Raw genomic sequence first — 13,784 nt, forward strand, 5'->3', positions numbered from 1 at the left:
CTAGCTCAAAAGTCTTTCCAGTTGCTGACAGCCCTCTCCCCAGGTTCTCTACCCTCCTAGCTGGGCTTCCTGCTCCTAGCAGGTGTCTCTCACAGGCCGCCTGGCTGGGAGCTGTAGAGAGTTGTCGCCGGCCCTGGTACTAGCAGCGCCTCTCTGAGTGAACTCGGGCTGCCCTTGTATTCCCCAGCAGGCCTGGTGTCTAGTCATATGCTCCTGTCCTGGTGTCATTTCCTTCACCTGGAGAGGTGAGCTAACCTCGGCACAGGTAATGCTGAGCCCCAGCTCTCTTAAAGGGACAGCTTTCCTTGTGTCTGGGGTCAATGTTGCTGTGATCATATGCCAAACCCAGGGCATGTAGGGCTCCTTGCAAGGGCACTTTGTGGTGGTTCCCAGGTCGGGCGGCTCTGGTTCAGGCTCCACTGCCTGTCTCTGCGGTGGCAGGCTCTGTCAGAGGGCGTCATCTCTGCTGGAATTCCAGCTGGTGCTACACCTGCTGCTTCAATCGGGCATTCGCTGGTCGAGTGCAGATCAGCAGGGGCTGTTGATGGAGGAGATGGCCCATGGCTGCCTGAGGGAGGGCAGGGTTCCCCCCTGGCCTTGACAAACGAATATTAGTCCCAGTGTGGAGTGAAACGGGGAGTCGGGGGGAGCTGTTGTTTCATTACATTGCTAAGGAGCCCATGGGGGAGTGCTGCTCACCTAACCAGGGAAAGAAGGGGGAGCTCCCCCCATTCTATCACTTTAACCCCTGCTTAGACCCTTGCTGAAGACACCATCTCTTGATGCAAACAGTGCATCTGGCTCTTGCCGCATGTCACGTCTGATGTACAGGGGTAGATCATTCTGGCAGGTTGCGGTGGCTCCTACAACAGCTGGATTCCTTCCACCACTGCTGTCAGTCAGTGTAGCTGTAGGCCAGGGCCCAGTATGGGATGGTGGTGATGGGTGTGTTCTCCTAGCAGTGGATGAAGGGCAGGTGTTTCTGCAGATTCTTGGTTCTCTCTGCTGCCTTTGAGCCCATTGGCCAGCTATAGAACCTAGCCAGGCAGGTGGAGTCGCTTGTGAGTGGCTCGGTTTATTTCTTCTTAATAAATCCTAGAGGGTGGCGTTGTGCAAATGGCTCATCTGCCTCGAGGAAGGTCCCCTGGGTTACCACATGGTTTCGCAGTCGCTTTGTATTGTGGTGGTGCTAGGGACCCCAGTGATAGACCATGGCCCCGTTATGCTTGGCTCAGTACAAACCCAACACAAAAAGACAAGCCCTGCCCTGTGGAGTTAACAGTCTAAGTAGCGTCCTGGTGTCACTCCTCTTGTGTGTGGGTTATTGTGCCCGCAGGATCTTGCTGCACCCAGCTCTGTATTTCTGTCCCTGCCAGTGCAGTGGAGCAGTGTGCTCGGTTGACAGACATTGGCACATGGGTATGATGCAGTCCAGACAAAACTGAGAGGCTGCTTCTCGGGTGTTCAAGGGATTTAATCTAAGAAGTAAAATCTTCTTTGTTGTACAGCCTCTGGAGGTTTTCTCTCTGCACCAGATTTACTAAGAGAGCAGTGAGCTACTTGCACATAATTTCATTTTAAACTTGGGAATTGCATAAATGTGGTGCCAGGGTGCTAATGGGCCCAGCTGTGTGATCCAGAGATCTGGCCAGCGCCTTTCCGCCTTTGTTGATGCTCTTCAATTCTGCTTCCATTGTTACATAATGCTTTAAAAGGCATCAAAAATATATTGCTCAGTGTATGTCCTGAAGGGTTTAATTTTCTTAGATTAATTGCCCATTGTCTCATTGCATCCTTGTACTTCCCCGTCTCTCTGTAGCCAGTTCTTGTCTCTAGCATGGGCTTGTCTACACATACAGCCACTGTAGTGCTTAGTGAAGACGCTACTTAGATTGTAAACTCCTCAGGGCAGAGCAACGTAGCTATACCAACATAAGTTTGCAATGTAGACCAAGCTTACAACTGTCGGCTCTTTAAGGCAGGGCCCGTCTTTTTGTTCTGTGTATGCACAGCGCCCAGCACAATGAGCTTCTGGTCTGTCTCCTAGGCACTATGGAAATACAAATAATAAATAATATTCTTTAATAATGGAGGAAGCTAAAGTGTTGGGCCAAACATTTGCTTCCTGGTTGGCTTAGTGCCCAAATTGTTTCAACACACGAATGTTCAGACTGTCATCTCCTAGATGAACTAAATATTATAGGGAACTGGCTAGTGTAAGTGTGCACCATTGCTCTCTACTGGCTAAAATTGGAACTGCCCCACTGTGTCATAGACCCTGTAACTCTTACAGCAATTCTTCTTTAGCTCTAGTGGCAGGGCCCCAGGCTTCTGGAGCAGGAGGATCTGGGGTGGGTCCCATTCAGGGGGAGACGGGGATGTTTCTTGTCTGTGTATCAGTCAGGTCACCAGGTAGCTTCTCTGACCACCTGTCTTTTTAATTTCTAGACACCAAATAAATACAACTCGCAGTACCACAAGCTGTTCAAGGACATCCCCACGGAGGAGAGTGTCTTGAAAGGTGAGTGGTGGAGACAGTCTCGAGGGAGTAGAGAGACTTCTGTACAGAACCTCGGTGCTGCACTGGTGTCAGACCAGCGTCCCTCCCCGTTCCACGGATGACCAGACAGTGGCTGAGACCAGAGGCTGAGGAAGGAGACAAATGCAGAACCCCACCGGGCCCCAATGTACTGTAGTGGATTCACACACAAGCTTTTTCATGCTGGAGATCAGTCTTCGAGTCCTGGCTGGAGGTCAGGAGCTGAGGAGTTTGATCGTCGTAGCCTAGGCTCTGTTGGGAGTTTGTCCACCTCGCGCCACACACTTTAATTGTGAGGGACAGTGCTTAGCACGGTGGGATTGGTTCCTTGCTTTTATGAACATCAGATGTCCCCAAAACGTGGGGAAGGGAGAAAATCCCTGTCTGGATGTCCAGGGCACTGTAGCTAGCAGCATCTCAGGGCAGGTGTCTGGCAACTTGCTGGAGTCCCCATCCCCAGGCATGGCATCCGCACAGGGCTCTGTGGGTTTTGCTGTGGGGCTGGATCTGAGGTCTGTGGGTTCCCCACCCCTCCCAATGCTACCTCTGTGTGTGTTACAGTCTGCTCCTGTGCGCTCCAGAGAGACATCCTCATCCAGGGGCGGCTCTACATCTCCCCCAACTGGCTCTGCTTCTATGCAAACCTCTTCGGGAAGGACATCAAGGTAACGCCACGCGGCTGCTCTCCACCGCACTTCGCCTTCGGCAGAGGCCTGACATTTGATTCCAAAACACCAGCGCCAGCATATGGCAGTGATCTCCCTTCCCCGTCACTGCCTAGCACTGACCTCTGTCCCATGTGGGCCTAATGGACCCTTACCTCATTCTGTCACATACTCATAGAGAGATTTTATTGCGCTTAGACGGGAGCCCCTGGACCATTCCTTCCCCCGGCCCAGGTTCTGGCTTAGCAGGATGAGATGCGACTTCTAGCGCCCAGTGAAGGGTTACATTGCCAGATGTTCTCCTCAATGATGCATTTTCCCTCCAGCCCTAAGCTGTTAAATAATGCTGTAGTGCCAAAATCAGCCCGCCATAAGCAGGGGTGAGGGTTTTCATGCATTGCTGGGGGAGCCATCTACGTATCTAGTAACCTCTGTAACCTCTAGTAACCTTCTTAATAGAAATATTGTTTATTTGTGTTGCTTTTTTAATTCAACACCGCAAATATTTTTAGAGGCTCAAACTGTCAGTGCCTCAAGATCAAAGGCTCCTAGAGGATTCTGAAACAGATCTGAATCTTCCTCTCAACTCTCTGCTTGAGTTGTAATTTGACATTTTACTATTAATGCTGTAGCTGACAGGTAGCTTTTTTGTGGGGGTTTTTTAAATTTTTTTTTTTTAGAACTGACTTCCTTTAAAAACAGTGCTGAGCAGCTGAATTATTTATACCAGCGGATATTCCTATTTAAACAGATCTCTGATAGAAGGAATGCGAGTCAGCTCCCAAAGTTGAGCATGTTTCAGTGAAGTTATTCTGCTATGAAACTACATCCTGGTTTATTTTTAACTGTGCCCTTGAATGCAGGGACTCTTATCTAGGTCCCTAGACAAAGATCTGCTCTGTTGGTATTGGACAATGGTCTTTTTTTGTGTTAATTGTATTGAAAATGTATAAACTAAAAACCTTTTCAAACCAAGGTTACTACATGGAGTGCGGTGATCCTTAATACTGCTCAGTAAATGTAAAGATGTCCCCAGCCAATGATTGTTACCTAGGTTACTATCAAATACAGGATGCAATTAGACATCCATGTAATGGAGATTGGCTCACTGTATTTCTAAAGAAATTCCACACACAACTATGTTAACAAACCATCACTAAGGTTGCAAAGTCAAGCATTCAGAAGTTAGGAAATGTGAGAATTAAGGTTGCCCATCACATACTGTTCTTTTCCCAAAGCACCCATCTCATTCAGTGCACTGGGTGCACAGAGCTCCATTAACAGGCAGCTGTTCCATATTATGTTTAATCCTCGTTGGCCAGCATGGGTATGCCTACACTGCGGGGGGGAGGGAAATACCCACGGCACCAAGTCTCAGAGCCCGGGTTGGCTGACTCAGGCTGGTGGACTGCGGGTCTGAGCACTGAGATTTCCCCCCCCCTCCCCCCCGCAGATCTTTTATTGCAGCATAAACATACCCTGCATGGCCCCATGCCTTATTGACTGCATAGTCTCCAGTCCCTGCATGGAACACAGAACTGCCAGCTCCCTCGTGGGCTTTTCTGTGGCTCTCGTTCCTCACTGTTGGATCCCCACCTATAATACGTGTGCGTTTACCTGGTGTTTGTTTTACATTTCAGGTGGTTATCCCAGTGGTCTCGGTTCAGTTGATAAAAAAGCACAAAACGGCCCGGCTGCTGCCCAATGGGCTGGCTATCACCACCAATGCCAGCAGAAAGGTAACTGATTGGGGGTCTTATTTCCACTCAGCAGCTGTGCTGTGCTCTCATGTGAGAGTCTAATCTGACAGAAGGCCCCTAGGGTGCTCCCCTGCATCTCACAGCTACCATTTGTGATGTGACGGAGCATGGGTAGCTGCTCCGTGTCGCGTTGCTGAGACGACCTGGCAACTCAGCTATTATTATAACCCTAAATGTACGTAGCATCTCTCATTCCAGGCCATCCCCAAATGCTTAGCAAACATGGACCCAATCATGCACTTCATACTTAAGGGAAAACACCCATTGAAAGCAATGAGCGTTGGTGTGAGTAAGGTATGAAGGATGGGCCTTAATTGGTGCAGCCACTTCTGGGGTCGGGCATGGCAGCTGTTTAACTGCCTACAAAAACAATGAGTCCGGTGGCACCTTAAAGACTAACAGATTTATTTGGGCATAAGCTTTTGTGGGTAAAAAGAAGTGGGGGTTTTTACCCACGAAAACTTATGCCCAAATAAATCTGTTAGTCTTTAAGGTGCCACTGGACTCCTCGTTATTTTTGTGGATCCAGACTAACACGGCTACCCCCTGATACTTGGCACCATAACTGCTTACAGTAACACTACACAATTTAGGCCAGGAAACGAAGAGGAGACTCGCATCCCCAACTGGAACCACAGGGGATGCGTGCGGAGGCAGAATGTCATTCGCATATTGGAATTTGGCTAGGGTCTGAGGGCAGACAATACAGCTGGGAGAATCTTTGCTTTCAGTTCACACACACACACACACGCTCCCCTGCCTGTGAATTATGTTTTGTGGTTGAGACGAACACAAAGTGATACCCAGCTGAACCTGGCTACCTTCCTCTTGGCTTCCAGCCAACCCCATTAGGCCAAGAGTAACGGGGGGTCTTATCCAGGTTTATGCCCAGCATCTTGTGTTATGTGAGTTTTGTTCAGATCTAGCTAATGCTCCTTCTGCAAAGGGTCCCATGGAATATTAAAGAGCGCAGATGATGAGGCCCTTGGTATGATGTCTCCTCTCAGCTGGCCCCTTGGCAGCCAAAGCCCCATGCTGGGATTTTGGAACACTGCTGAACTGAAGGGACAAGCGCCATGTCCTAGGCCCCAGCACTGCTTTAGCCAACTCTTCCCCACGGCTTCCAAAGGCCCAAACCAGCACAACTTGAGAGCAGAATTGTGCAAATAATTGATCTTTCAGTCCGGTGGCTGAATCAAACAGTTAACAATGCTGGGGGCTGAACAGAACATTTTGCCTTCAAGTTTAACCTTTTCAAAATCAAATTGAAGTAAAATTCAAACCAAACAATTGTTTTGAATTGAAAAATGGAAACCTTTTGATGTTTTTAAATTTGGTTTTGGGGTGGGGGGACTGGCAAGGATGATGGAGAGCCATTGAACCGTGGGGATTCTTCTGCTGAACTGTCGAATCTGAACTTTAAAAAAAACTCCGTGTGCCAGCCCTTCTAGTCGTGAATCCTTTCACACTGTCAAGCCCCTGTGTATTAGTCTTGTGAACTCAGCATCCTGAAACAATTACATCAAGAGGCATGTGACCTTCCCGCACTCTCAGCCAGTTCATCTGAACTTGTGAGCAGAATTCTCTAATGCTTCTGCTTAAATCCAGCCACTTCTCTTCTGAATGACAGATCAGGTATAACCTGCAGATGCTCTTGTCCTGGGCATGGTATCCCATAGGGAATGGCAGCTTGAAGAGAAGGGGAGGCTGAGCCTCAAAAACCTGGTTTGGAATGTTCGTGTGCTTCAAAAAATGAAATCCCCACTTAATCAGCAAACAAGTCACTGTTTGTGCAAGGGATGGGGAGTGCACAGGAGGACACATCTATAATAGAACAGACACTTTGAAGTGGGTGTTAAGCTTCTGAGTTTTGCTACAGATGAAGCTGAAGGAACTTCTGGAGACAGCCAGCCTTCTGTACACCCCTCCTCCTGGCACTAAAATGTGAGAGCAAAGCTAAGCAGTATGGAAAACAGCCCCTTGTTGGGAAATTCCAGCTTGGTAGTGACATCTTAAACAGTGGGAGGAATAAGACTTTAAGTTGGGCCCTCTGGAGGAAAATGGTATTGTTACTTACTTATTTTCCCACTGATTATGTGCACGCACCGAACGCTTTTCCCCTTCCATGCTCTGTTCTGCTATGCAGTCGAGCAAACTTCGCAAGAACCCTGCTTTCTAAAAGGGTCATGTAAATTTCCGTGCGCTGCTCTCTCACAGGAACAGGGCTCCTCACTTGGAGGGTAACCATGCAGAATACAAGCGGTGGCCCGTGTTCTATCCTGCTGTTGATGGTAGGAAATGGTGAAGTAGATGGAACTCTTCCTATGGAGGCTTCAGTACTGCCAATGGCCCACACAACACTGGGGCCTTGTGATGCGGGAGCTTCTACCTTTGGGGAAAAATTCAACACCAAGACTCTGACTGTTCTGACCATAGGTGCCAACTCTGTGGGTGTTACAGGGCTGAAATTTTTTTTGCAGGTGCATAGCACCCACCGGCAGCCAGCTCCCCCCTTACTCCCCACTCCCACCTGCCTGCAGCCTCTGCTGATCAACTCCTCTCCCTCCCTCCCAGTGCCTCCTGCATGCCGCAGAACAGCTGTTCAGCTGTATGAAGGAGGCGCTGGGAGGGAGGGGGAGGAGTGGGGATGGGGTGTGCTCAGTGAAAGGGACAGAACGGGATAGGGAAGGGGTGTGGGCGGAGTGAGGGTGGGAAGAGGTGGGGCTGGGGAGGGGCCTTGGGAAAGAGGTGGATGGGGATGGGGGTGGAGCAGGGACAGGGAGAAGCGGGGCAGGAGGGGGTTGGGGTCTGGGGCTGAGGGGTTGAGCACCCCTGGGGAAAATTAGAAGCCGGCATTTATGGTTCTGACTAGTTAATTATCTCACTTTTCTCCTTGAGTTAGAGAGACCAGCCCAGGCATCCTGGCTGGAGTCCCAGCTCTGACCTGTCTAACATCCCCCCCCCCCAGTTGCAAGTGAAATAGTCATTCTTCATTTCCTTTCCTACATTTATATTCAGTGCAATAAAGATAAATGCAAAGTACTCCACTTAGGAAGGAACAATCAGTTGCATACATTACAAATGGGAAATGACTGCCTAGGAAGGAATACTCTGGAAAGGGATCTGGGGCTCATAGTGGATCACAAGCTAAATATGAGTCAACAGTGTAACATTGGTGCAAAAAAAGCAAACATCATTCTGGATGTGTTAGCAGGAGTGTTGTAAACAAGACACAAGAAGTAATTCTTCCGTTCTACTCTGCACTGATTAGGACTCAACTGGAGTATTGTGTCCAGTTCTGGACGCCACATTTCAGGAAAGATATGGGCAAATTGGAGAGAGTCCAGAGAAGAGCATCAAAAATGATTAAAGGTCTAGAAAACATGACTTATGAGGGAAGATAGAAAAAATTGGGTTTGTTTAGTCTGGAAAAGAGAAGGGGGGACACGATAACAGTTTTCAAGCACATAAAAGGTTGTTACAAGAGGAGGGAGAAAAATTGTTCTTCTTAACCTCTGAGGTTAGGACAGGAAGCAATGGGCTTAAATCACATCAAGGAAAAACTCCCTAACTGTCAGAGTGGTTAAACACTGGAATAAATTGCCTAGGGAAGTTGTGGAATCTCCATCATTGGAAATTTTTAAGAGCAGGTTAGACAAACACCTGTCATGGATGGTCTAGATAATACTTAGTCCTGCCATGAGTGCAGGGGACTGGACTAGAAGACCTCTCGAGGTCCTTTTGAGTCCAGATTCCATGATTAGTGAGTACTGGCGCTGATAATCCAATATTCCACCCCAGAGGTGGCTGCATTTTAGTGCTGGCTGAAAACATGCTCTCTAGAACCCATTAGAGTTGAGTTCTCACTGAAAGCCACTCTACAGTACATAGAAGCAAAGTCCTATTAGTCTTAAACCTTAAATTTGTTTTGTTAGTGACCTGAAAGGTAGGTTTTTCAAGGTACCCAGTGTTGGCCTAATTGCTCCCACTGAAGTCAGTGACAAAACTGCCACTAGTGTGAGTGGGATGAGAGTTTTTGCCTCTCCTCTGGGAGTAGGATGACTCCGAGTCCTGGTGTTCCTGCACAGAACCATAATGCCATTGCGGATGGCCCTTCTGTTAGCAAAACGAGATGTTCCCACGTCCATCAGCATGATGCTATGCTGAGTCTGCCACACGGCTGGCTGCAGCATCAGCTCTTTGTAACCTGCTCCTGTGCATCTCAACAGAGCGCTTAGCATGGTGGTGAGCGTTTAAATGCTCACACTGTGAAACAGGAGCCAGAACTCCAATGTGCTGTTGGTTCTAACTCTGAGCATCCCAGCAGAGAGAGGAGCCTGTACCTCCGGGCCGATGTCATGTGCTGAACAGGGATAGCCTCTCACTGCTGCTTCTCTCTCTGTTTGTTTTCAGTACATCTTTGTGTCCTTGATCTCTCGAGACAGCGTGTACGATGTGCTGAGGAGAGTCTGCACGCACCTACAGGTACCCTTCTAGTTCATCACAAATCCAGTAGCTCCCACCAACGGGTTGGAGGGAGCTCGAGACTGAAGTGCGTGCCCTGAAACCACTGTGCTTGGACGGTGGCAGCACTGTATCTGTTGCTCACATGCGTTGTGTGATGTGGCCCCTGTCCAGGATGGTGGAAGGCTCTGTATTTTCCCTGTGTGCCCCCTGGGAATAGCTGTCCTGGACGCTGCTGCAGAGCAGACTCTGAAGGGTTTGCCTGACGGATCAAACGTTACAGCCTCACATCTCAAAGTTGCATAGCTTTGTTTGTTCACTGGTCTGCTACTCCCCCGCCCCATGTATGCAGGCAGGGTGATCTGGACATCCACTGCCGGGGGTGGAGGAGCAGCTCGAATGGGCATGGGAGCAAGAGCATCTTCCCCTGTTACTTTGTTCGTCCAGCTTCAAATGCCTGTTACTAATGGTGCCTGGATTAGTGATGAGAGAGGAGCACTGGGTCTGTCGCTGCCTGATAGGAACCAATGGACGCCCCCAACAGAACCATAGGGCTTAGATGCGTTGATAGTGCTGGGGGAGCCGTCTCAAGTGCTGGACAGTGGGAGCAGAGGGGATACCACAGACCCCATTGGGGAGCATCATGTGCCAGCATACTCGGCTGAGAGGCTCCCCAGGGACAGGTCCTAAGGGAGGGACATCTGGGAGGCTCAACTATTGCCCTCTGCTGGCAAATGACAGTACGGCCAATGACAGGCATTCAGAAATCAGGACCATCATAAATCCATGAGATTGTCTCCGCCTGGAAAGGCTTGCAGGATATCAGTCCCACGGCACAGGTCCCAGTGCCAGGCAGGCACTGCCTTCCCTGAATAGAAGAGGGGGAGCTGGCAGCTTTTCTGCAACTGCGCCTTGGAGCAAGTGATCGTATCGGGCTGGGTCTATGCCTAGCTAGCAGTCAGCTCCTCGAACCTCCCCAACGTTCTCCAGCATGCTCGCATGACTCGGAATATGCCTAGATACGGCCTGGGGTGAGAAAACATGTTCCTGGCTGGTGAGGTTAGCTTCCTCTAGGTGGAATCTTCCGTTAGATCAACCCCCCCACCCCAGTTAGCTTAATTTAGATCGGCCCCATGCAGGGAATGCTAATGCTTCAATGTTTCCATTCATAATAAATGAGTCCAGGCCATTGGGGATAAACCTGCTGTTTAGATTCTCGTTCCCAGTTCGGGCAGCAGAACGGCTGAGCTGTTCTTACCCTTACTGCAAGACAAATCCCCTCTCCTATTAAGCCAGTACCTACACAGATGGCTGATGCTTAAACCTCTGTCTGAGTGCTGTGCGTTCTGCTGCAGTACAGAGCTCACCGAATGTTTCATTCTCGGGCAATCACTGAAGTGACTCCGCTGGAGAGCGGGATGACGTCTGAGTACAGGGCTGGGAGCCAGATCATAGTTGTGGGCAGGATGTTCCAATAAGGCTTTTCCATCTGTCGCCCTGAAATAAACGAATACAGGAAACGTGACTTAACTCAGCCTCGGCACTTCAGTGAGGTTGGTCAGCAATATCCTATGGAGGAGGAAGCTGAGGTGTGGCGAGCTTAAGGGACTTGCCCAAGGGTCATACGGGAATCTGTGGCACCTGGGAATAGAAGCATTGGGCAGTCAGTCCTGCACTTCAGCAACAAGACCATCCTTCTTGCTTCTAACACTGACATGAGCTTGGGCAAGTGACTGCACTTCTCTGTGCCCAGTTCACCACCTGTAAAATGGGGATCATGCACCGGGGGGCGGGAGTGAGAATTTATTAAAGTGCTTTGAAGATGGAAAGTTCTGTATGCTTTAATATAAGGAAATACATGTCCATGTAATTTGCCTCCTACGTGTGTGTGTGTGTGCGCGCGCCTGCATGCATGCACACAGTAGTGCAGTGTTGCTACTGGAGTTAAATCACATATCCTAACATGTACTGTTAAACTGCCCGTGACATACATTGTTATATACAGTGGTGGTGTAGCCGTGTTGGTCCCAGCATATTAGAGAGACAAGGTGATCTCTTTTATTGCTATCTTGCTGAGAGACGCAGCCTTTGGAGTAGACCTGAGGAAGAGCTCGAAAGCTTGTCTCTCTCACCAACGGCAGTTGGTCCAATACACCCACCTTGTCTCTCTCACGTCATGCGCTGTATTTTATAAAGCACTCGTTTGACTTTCTTGACTTTAAAACATACTCACTTCTGGAGTTGAGTTTAAATTTTTTTTTTTTTATATTTCTTTGGGGGAGGGAGGGAAAGAGGTTCAAACCCCACCTGGATGAGAATTATGGATGCTCCATTTGCTTGACTGGTCCAAGCCATCCTCTTACATGTACATTGCCTTCACTGTCCCTAATTCAGTTTACACCTGGAGGCGAAGGTGGTCTTTGTCAAGTGGCAGCTCACAATATTGAAAACCCACTTGGCGGTTAACGTCATAATACTGGCATTGATACTGTTTCCATTGTCTTGACCGGGAGCAGAATCGGGCCCGTGATACATAATTCACATGTCGCATCACAAGAGAGCCTGAATTTCTGCTGTTTTCTAGGTCACTGATAAACTAGGCTGAATCCAAGGAATTTCTTTGCTCTAATGGTGTGCATGTGCATTATTTATAACCTCGATGTAAGAACACTGGCTCTGCCGGTATTTGTGTTTTTTACACTCTCTTTACAGGGGTTTTAAATTTTGGAATAAAAACCATGGTACAAATTAAATCTTAGGGGAAATTTTAAAAAAAAGTCTGAGGAGAAGAAATCCATCAGTCCTTAACCTGGTGCTGAGTTTAAAAAGCCTCCAAAGAACCACCTTATTTCTTATGTCTTTATTTTGAGCTATCTGGGTCTGTGGTATAATTCAGAGGTATTCTTAATCCAGAAAAGTATCTCTGGCATGTAACAGGCTGTCAGGAGCTTGGATCTTTCATGGACTTGCAGAGTTCTTCTGCTGATTCATCCTGACAACCAAATTAGGTGGAACCCAATAACTTGCCTCAGGAGTTCTTGCTCTCCCCCGCAGTCAGTGTTACCTGTTTTACAGGGAGGAGAAACTGAGGCACAGAGAGGGGAAATGACTTACCCAAAGTCTGGCCATGGGTCTGGAGAGCTGGAACTCAAAGTTCGGCGCTCCTAGCATCCTCCCCAAGCCCAGACTGTCACCAAAGTGTCTTTACGTTATGTTGGTTTTGTTCAGTCTTGGAAACTAGAAGAAACACTCGCATGCTGCTGACTCCTCATTCACCTCTTCTCCAGCCCAGTCTAGCCTGAGCACCCTGTCTCCATTGGAATAACCCACTGTCAGAAACCCTTTTCCAGAAGTCACATGTACAGGAGCCGCAACCCCTAAGGATTTGCATGTGGCAAGGTCGCATACAGGCGATGTTCTTACCGGGCTCACCAGCAGCTTTGGAACCCAGAGTTACTATAACTTTCTGTTGGGGGAGAGAGGGGCAGCGGAGTGTCCTCGTCAGGATGCTCCATTCAGTGCCTTCCAGTGGAGATCCCCTGGGGATGGGTCGGTAATGTCTGCTCCTCCCTCTCTTCCAGGTTTCAAGTAAGAAGAGTTTGAGTTTGAAAGAATTCACAGAGGAACCTGATTCCGTATCCCTGGTAAGAGCCATATTTGCAAACAAGGAATCAATAACAACAATAGAATATCACAGAATGCCCCTGATAAAATGCCTCTGCAGTGAACATATGAGCACTAATGCTGCAGGCTGTGAAACATCTGTTTGAAGTGTTAGCAAGTTTAATAAAATCCCCATGCGCTTTGAACCTGCCAAAAGCAGCACTGGAGTGTGGTGACACCAGCTCCTCTGCCTGCCTCCTCCCACAGCCAAAATCATGTTTAACATTGGTTGTTAGGGAAGGTCACGGTTAGGCTCTATTTTTTTAGCATGGCCTGCAGGATCTTTTGACAGAATCCAGCATGACTTGACAGAAATCGATATTAATGGGGAGCGTGGGGTGTGAAGGGGATCATTTAGAAAACCTTGTGTTGATGCCTGAATTGAAGGCTCATGTTCAAGTGTCTAGTCCAGGTTAATAGAAATAAAATCTGCTTGACATTCAAACAGCTTCTTCATTGCTGGTTAGAGCTGAGATCTTAAAATTGAATAAAGCTGCCTGAGTCCTAAACACTCATAACATGCTGGGAACATGATTAAACGAGCAAAAATCCCAGTAGATTAAAAACATCTTATCTTAAACTTTCTGTTCAGCCGATTCACCAGTGGATCAGACTCAAAGATCAGCTTTTATTATTATTATTATTATTATCATTATTTTATTTGTATTTGCAGGGGAAATAACTCTATATGAA

At 48.3% G+C, this 13,784-nt stretch overlaps 1 protein-coding gene across 5 annotated transcripts in view; it reads left to right on the forward strand.

Annotated features, from left to right (window-relative positions):
- Positions 1 to 13,784, forward strand: part of GRAMD2A (GRAM domain containing 2A) — an 80,628-nt gene that overhangs the window by 43,555 nt on the left and 23,289 nt on the right. For all 5 annotated transcript variants that reach the window (XR_002908896.3, XR_002908897.3, XR_002908898.3 and 2 more), the window contains exons 4-8: positions 2,449 to 2,521; positions 3,101 to 3,204; positions 4,845 to 4,943; positions 9,378 to 9,449; positions 13,010 to 13,072. Coding sequence is in view for 2 of the 5 variants with exons in the window: in XM_024213752.3 (XP_024069520.2) it covers positions 2,449 to 2,521; positions 3,101 to 3,204; positions 4,845 to 4,943; positions 9,378 to 9,449; positions 13,010 to 13,072 (411 nt within the window). In the remaining 3 variants the exon portion in view is untranslated. The remainder of the gene's footprint in view (positions 1 to 2,448; positions 2,522 to 3,100; positions 3,205 to 4,844; positions 4,944 to 9,377; positions 9,450 to 13,009; positions 13,073 to 13,784) is intronic.

Source organism: Terrapene carolina, unplaced genomic scaffold, assembly GCF_002925995.2.
Source record: "Terrapene carolina triunguis isolate 2854851 unplaced genomic scaffold, T_m_triunguis-2.0 Scaffold67, whole genome shotgun sequence".
Taxonomy (NCBI): domain Eukaryota; kingdom Metazoa; phylum Chordata; order Testudines; family Emydidae; genus Terrapene; species Terrapene triunguis.